This window comes from Alosa alosa, chromosome 13 (genome assembly GCF_017589495.1).
Source record: "Alosa alosa isolate M-15738 ecotype Scorff River chromosome 13, AALO_Geno_1.1, whole genome shotgun sequence".
Taxonomy (NCBI): Eukaryota; Metazoa; Chordata; class Actinopteri; order Clupeiformes; family Clupeidae; genus Alosa; species Alosa alosa.
Window position 1 is genome coordinate 28,100,049 of NC_063201.1, and position 7,500 is coordinate 28,107,548.

The 7,500-nt window shown below is 48.9% G+C and overlaps 1 protein-coding gene across 1 annotated transcript in view; it reads right to left on the reverse strand.

Annotated features, from left to right (window-relative positions):
- Nucleotides 1–7,500, reverse strand: part of LOC125306527 (vacuolar protein sorting-associated protein 13B-like) — a 341,904-nt gene that overhangs the window by 144,927 nt on the left and 189,477 nt on the right. The window contains 3 exon segments of the mRNA XM_048261942.1: nt 1,819–1,930; nt 2,399–2,876; nt 3,850–3,991. Of these exon segments, the coding sequence (XP_048117899.1) occupies nt 1,819–1,930; nt 2,399–2,876; nt 3,850–3,991 (732 nt within the window).

Sequence of the window (7,500 nt, forward strand, 5' to 3'; positions counted from 1 at the left end):
GGGGGAGCTGTAGTGGGACTAAAGGCTGTGGTACTGTCCTGCGTCACATTTGCGCGTGTCTAAGACGTGCGTCAATTTTGACGCGTACATGAGGTATACTCCAATTTCTGTTGTCCTGAATGCGCGTTAGATCGTTAAGGTTAGCGCATGCGCACTACGGATTATCTGCCCCACCAACTGGGGGCGATACGTCGAGCCTGAAAGTAGGACACAACCACCAAAGAAGCCTGAAACGCCTGAAGAAAAGAAGAACGTGGGATGTGCGAGCACTGAACGAAGGAAGAGCTGATGAAGGAGTGTTCCACACGTAAGTGCAAAAGATGCGGCTGTTAGATGAGGAGAAGCAGCACGAGTACTTTCGCCTGTCTGCTGGGAAGTTTGATAAGTTGGCCCATCGCATCGCTCCATTTATCATCCACACAAACACACCTGTTGGTATAGCTGAGAGACTTGCTTATAGCTTACTTGCTTATTAGGCTACTTATAGCTGAGTGACTCGGTGCCACGAGGGCAGCTCGGGCAGCCATATTGGTGCGATACAAAGTAAAGACATTTTTCTAAACACAGCAGTGTCATGGTAAGAAAGAATTGTGCGTACAAATGTCCTCAATTAAATTTGTATTGAGTCTTCACTCCTGCCTCTTACCAAAAAGTATGAACGAAAAACCTGTAATTATGACGTGTCAATAAAAGTTTTGAAGTAGCCTAACTCTTTGTGTTCATAATGTGTTAATGTCTCACTGTGATAATGGGTGTATTTAGTGCGAGAGGTAGCCTAGATTATTCCTTCAATTATTATTATGATAACGCATCATTCGGTGTTGACAGGCGAGTTTCGAGATTTGAGTTCAGTATTGTTCAGGAGTAGGTGATAATGAATGCACCTGGGAGAGGTAGGCTACATTCCCTTTATTATTATAATCATTATTGATAATTATTACGATAATTATTCCGCATTATATACGGAACAGGCGAGAATGCATCTTGATCAACAAGTGTTACTGGGTTTCGCCTGAGCGTTGTAGATACCTTTATATGGCTCTGGGTTTCGCAATTTGATTTCAGCATTGTTCAATAATAGGTGCTAGGCTACGCTCATTTTTAAAAGATGCATTTAATCCAAAGTCATGTCAGCTCTCTATGCCGAGAGTAGGGCTGTCACTTCGAACATGACGTGAAATATCCGTAGTCGAACTATAAATAAACTATTTGTTTTTTAGTGCTGTGTAGTTTCTACAGTCTATGATTAGTTTTATTTTATTGTTTGCCATCTCATTCAGTGCTCTATGATCCAGGGCTCATGACCAAATCAAGCCAATATAATAGCCAGTAGCCACAATAATGACTGGAGCCCAGAGCCCATGCAGCCACCCTGTTTTGACAATGAAAGATAACGCACAGAATGGCCAGCCTGAGCGGACAATTACGCCCCCAACCCATCTAAAATGTGGTGTCTTGAAATACTTTGGTCCTACAATCATAGATGGTAAAGTAACCGTTAAAGATAATGTTAAAGAATGTATCTGTGGATTGTGGCTTTACATAGTCGAAGTTGACTCCATGTAGTTCAACTCAATAGCCAGGGAAGTTGAAGACAGGCATGCCGTAAAAATGACGCAAATTCGGCCGCTGGCCACCAGTAGCCGGGCTGGCGCGTGGACGACGCCTGGACCGCATTACACAGCCTTTACTGGTAGATGTCCTTCACGGCAGAGTGTGTGTGTGTGTGTGTGTGTGTGTGTGTGTGTGTGTGTGTGTGTGTGTGTGTGTGTGTGTGTGGAGTAAAGCAGACAGAGGGGGAGCTGTAGCAGGACTTACTGGTAGATGTCCTTGCGCAGCACGGTGCGTGTGAGGGGGTTATCTGCCTGAGGTGCCATGCTCACAGAGCCCATCTTCAGCACCAGAGTGTCCTCCTTCTTCTGAGGCGAGTCTGCGCACACACACACACACACACACACACACACACACACACACACACACACACACACACAGAAGTGAGTTGTGGAAACATAATCAGCACTGAATAATGGCAGCCCATCAAGTTTTCCGAGGCCATTACGATGATGGAGGGGTACGTTGCATAATCATGTAATAGTGAGTTGTGGCCTCCTCACAGACTGTCCTTAAGCTATACCTACTCAAGAAGCACAAGCACACATACAAACGCTTTTATCTCTTCTGCATATCACGTCATTTGGTAACCAACAAACTTTCCTGCACACAAGGTTTTTTCAAAAACGTGTACATGCGAGATGTTGCATGTATTTGTATGTGTAAAAGGATGTGTGTGTGTACATGTATAGTATGTATATGTATATGGTTATGCATAGGAATATGAACATGCATCCATATGTACAGTCTTTGTATGCATATGTAAGCTGTATGTATGTTGCCATACCTGTGTCTGTGGGGCAGAAGATGCGGATGATGCTGGTGTTGACGTAGATGAGAGGCAGGCTGCTGGAGGTGAGGGTGTGGCTACGCATGGGCTGCCCGGCCTGCCTCCCTCGCTCCCTCAGTGCTCGTCGCCGCGACGATGGCTCCGGCGCCACGCGGAAGACCCCGGCGACGGCGGCCAGCAGGGGGCAGGAGAGCACCAGGTCGAAGGGCTGCGCCGTCAGCAGGATCTCGTGCAGGTGCTGTGGCGAGCCGTCCACCATCGGCATCGTGCCCGGCACCGGCGGCACGCCGGACATCTGACCCTCGCCCAGGACGCCTCCCACGCCGAGGCCGCCCATCACCAGGCCGGCCCGAGGGGCACCTCGCTCCTGCCGCGCAGTCAGCTTGTGGCGCACGTTGCGCGTCACGGCCTGTGTGTAGGTGACGGACAGGAAGCCATGCTGCTGGTGGGACACCTCCAGGGCCTTGGCGGCCGTCTGGACAGGAGGGAGGGCACAGGGACAGGAACATGCCTATCATTTCATCACGGCCTGCTTCTGTGGCAAACTACTATCATATGTCCCTGTAACTGAGTTAACCAATATAAAGCTGTGCAGAAAGATAACGCTAACAGTGGTCATTAAGGGCTGATTAACTTAACTGACTTTAAATTAAAATATTCTTAGAAGACACCTGGGAAATGTAAGTAGTACAAATACGAGGGTGTGATTTTAATTAAGTCATTTAAAGACAACAGGTGTCCTCTAAATATCAGTCACAGCAGAGGTTAAGTAAAGATTGCTTAGGCTGATTTTCTCAGCACTACTCAAAGCTGGGAGCATCTTTAAACCTATTAAGTCTGAAGAAAAAAAAAAATACTGAGAGGAACAGGGGAGCACAAATAGCCTTGAACATGAGTAGATTATTCTGCCAGAGCTTTCATTAACCTTCTGGGGGCCAAGAAGAGATAGCGGAGCCTGGAGGGAAGGTCAGGACAATTTCACTTGTCATGTGTGACGACCACACAGGGAGCCTGAATGTTTTGCCCGCTGAGGTTTAAAGGTATTTTAAATTAAAAGCCAAACACATTTCTTTTTTTTCCTCTGGCTTTTCTGCAGCACCTCCATTTTTGCGTGCAATTTTCATTTTAACATCTGCTGATGTTTGCACGGAGCCAAAATGCTGCCGCTGTTGCAGCGGAGGTTAACAGAAAACATCCAGTCAGGAGAGAGAGCGTGATTACTTCTTGGAGGGCTTCTAGTGCCGTTGGCTCCCTCTCCGCTCTCCCGTCTTTGACGGATCCCCTCTTGAAGCACTTAAGTCAAAAACGCAGGGGAGGAGTTAGCATGAAGGTGGCCAAAGTTAATGGAAGCTCTTTAGCTGGGTAGTTCATAGCAAAAGAAGCAGTGTGGTATGTTTTTTTGGGTAATGTTTGCAGTTTTTTTTTGTTTGGTCATGTTTGTCTCTTACAGGAGGAAAAAACCCAGAGAAGTGGTTGAAAGGGTCCTGCTTGCTGACGGGGCGGACCAGCACAGTGCGTCTGTTCAGCTTGTCAGTGCAAGAGAGGACCACCCCACCGCAGAGGCCCCCGCCACTGGACCTCTCCTCTGGGCTGAAGCGCAGCAGAGAGCGGTGGTGAAGAGGGGGGGGGGGATAGCACACAACAGGAGGAGAAGCATAACAACACACAGACAGAGAGAGAGAGAGAGAGAGAAAAGACATGGGCCAATCAGTTTGGAATCATAAGTGGGGTCACTGATTGATTTCAACTTTTTGTCATTTTTGGACAAGGGGGAGAAAAAAAACAGAATTAAACAAAATGAAACAGATTTCAGCAATTGATTGGTGCAGCATTATTGGGAAGGCAGAATCGGTGGGATTGTGGCCTTATGTTGCAGATACCTCTTCAGTATTTTTCAAAGTGAGAATACTTTGATTCTCAGGCAGCAACTAGTCTGCATCTGATCTTGATCTGGTCCCGATCACAAGATCAATACCAGATCAGTCCCAGAATTCTTTACTACTGGGGTCAATCGGTTCCTTTGGAGCGGGCACCACAATCATAAGGCCACTCGCTGCACCTCTGACCCCCACCCACCGCAGAGATCACACAGAGCCACAGAGGAAGCCCTAGTCCACAGGTCACACACACGCTCCTCTCAGCTGATTTCAGAGGGCGTCTTGGCCAGTGACAGGACCTGGAGAGATGGATTGGACCCACAGCTCAACCAAACACACACACAGGATTACAAACCCACTGAGGTTGCCCAATCATAATAATGTATGGGCTGAATTACCAAGGAATTTGAATGGCCAAAAAAAATTGACCATTTGAAAAAGAATGAATAAAAATGCCCAAATCACAAATAAGTCATGAGTTGAATGAAAAAAAGAGACATTTGGAGTGAGGCTGTGGGTCCCCTTCCTATCTCTCCGGCCTGAGCAGAGACCAGGCAAGGTTAGCAGCGGAATCAACCGGATCGTTCTGGGCCACTCGGAGAGGAAGCTCTCACCACAGCTTTCTCCTTGCATTGTAGAATGACGCCTTCAAAATGGCCGGCATGCTTGCCCTCACCAGGCCTGGAAGACAGAAGGTTGCCATCCGCATGTGGACACATTGACATTGGACCTTCAATAGATACCATACCATACACAGCAGCCTGCCATATTTGAGTGCAAGCTTTCTGAACGCAGGTTACAAAGACCAATCCATAAACAGATTTCTTACATTATAGGGTGAAACAGTCGACAGTTAGAAATGAAAATGGTCCATTATGGAGATAGACTGATGAGTTCATTAACCCTGTGTTGAAAAAGCTTGGTGATTATTAACCTCCAATCCAGTGTATAATTCGTATGAAAACATTTTTCAAAATTCTAACGACATTTTGCTATGATATCAGGAATCCATCCAGGTAAATAAAATCAGCTTGAGAGCCCGTTGTACGTGAGGGGAACCCAAGACATTTTTACAGGCACTTAGGCAGTGCTTGTCTTGGGCAGCGCTCCACCACAGCATTCATTCCTGGCCATTAACGGCCTTTAAATTTGATCTACAGTACGAGCCGCCCTGACATCTTCATTTATGGGAGTAGGTGGTGACGAGATGACTGCTGGCCTTACGAGGTTGACGTGTCTGTTTTGGGGGGCCTCCCACTGGTACCTGAGGATGTGGAGGGGAGGCCCCGAATGAACCCCAGCTCAGCAGGGGCCCACAAATCAGGGCCATCAGAAACCACAGCTCCCTACGGGCCGTGTGGTCAACCTCCACTATGCTCAGCTCCACTCTTCCCATACACATCCGCACCAGAGAGACAGATTAATAAACCACCAGAGAGGAGGGAGAGAGAGAGAGAGAGAGAGAGAGAGAGAAAAGAGAGATGGGGAGGGGAGGGAGAGGAGAGAGCAAAAGAGAGGGGTGTTATAGGGAGAGAGGGTGTGTGAAGGAGTGACAGAGAGGGGGAGTCTTAACGCATGCCCCATCAACCTCACAGAACAACTTAGTCTTGTCCAGTACAGTAGAACTGGCACGGCATGGACAACACCAGGGATATCTGAGTGACTCTGTGATGATGCTGGAGTGAGTAACATTGAGTAAGGTTTAGTGGGGCTGAAGGAATGGCTGTAATCTCACCTCACCGTCCCACCCCACAGCTGTCAGTCTGGCCTACATGTATACTGAGCAGCTGGGAGGTATCAGCTTGAGTTTTGGGTGAGCCCCTCTTCTGTCACCCGTCGGCTCCCAAACCCCACACACACATCCCTCCTTTTCTGCGTGTCAGAGCGTTTAGTGAGGAATCCACAGTGAGTGCCAGCGAGGTCTGTGCTGTGCGGTCGCACTCGCAGCCAACCACCCACCCCATAACCCGGGTCTGACCCCCCCGCGCAATCAGGCCTGTATTTATTTTGATTATTTATTTTATTTATTTATTTATTTATTTGTTCATTTGAACCACACTATCCAGCCTGGCTGGCTGCACATGCATCTGTGCGTGAGTGTCGGTATTTGAGTGAGAGAGTGTGAGAGAGTGAGTATGTGTGTGTGCCTGTGTGTGTGTGTACTGTATGTGTGTGTACTGTATGTGTGTGTGTGTGTGTGTGTACTGTATGTGTGTGTGTGTACTGTATGTGTGTGTGTGTGTGTGTGTGTGTGTGTACTGCATGCATGTGTGTGTGCGTGTGTGTGTACTGTATGTGTGTGCGTGTGTATGGTACGGTATGTGTGTGTGTGTGTGTGTGTGTGTGTGTGTGTGTGTGTGTGTGTACTGTGTGTGTGCGTGCGTGCAGCTTGGCGTGAGAGCTGCATGCTGGCAGATGGCTGGGTGTAATGTTTTGTCATGTACTAGAATGTAATGCAACATAATGTACTGTCAGGCTGGGTTTGGTTGGGCTGGGTTGGGTTGGGGCTGAGTCAACTCGGGTCGGGTCAGGTTGTTTGAGGGAGCGAGCGAGCGAGTGAGCGAGCGAGCGAACTCTCTGTGAGCTTGTCCGCCAGCCCGTGCTGGCGCTGATGCCAGTCCAGGGCTATTAGTCACGGCAGCTGTGTTCTCTCAGCGTGTGACCGAGCCACCGGCCAGCCGGCCCGGCCGGCACCGTCAGGCAGTGACAGAGGTCCTGGCAAGGGGACACTGGCACACGCGGACCGCTCGCCCGCTCTCTGCCCGGCGCTCTCCCAGGCTCCGTGTTTACCGGCGTGGACACGGGCTGACCTCATGGGAGAGAGAGCCTGACTGGAAGTCAGCAGATCTGACTGGGGGCAGAACTTTTAGTCCCAGGACGCTGCTGCATGAGTTCTGAGAAGTCTAGTCTACACTGCAGAGCCCAGGTGGCCTGCGGTTCTTCTGGAAAACACTGCATTCGTTAATAACTGGCCAGATTTTCCAATGGGCAAAGCCATAAAGGCACCTGCATCCTGGTCAGCACTGTCGGAAAGTGGCATGACTAGACTGCCACTAAGTTGGCGGCTTTGATCACACTTTGCTTGCGGTGCAGTCAAATCTGGAGAGTGGGGAACCTTCTTACTATTCCCCGTGTCCCAAGACATGTGAGGGGGGGGGGGGGGCTGGAAAACATTCCCTCTCCTTAACCAGGAGAACTCCATCACTAGCCATCCATCCATCC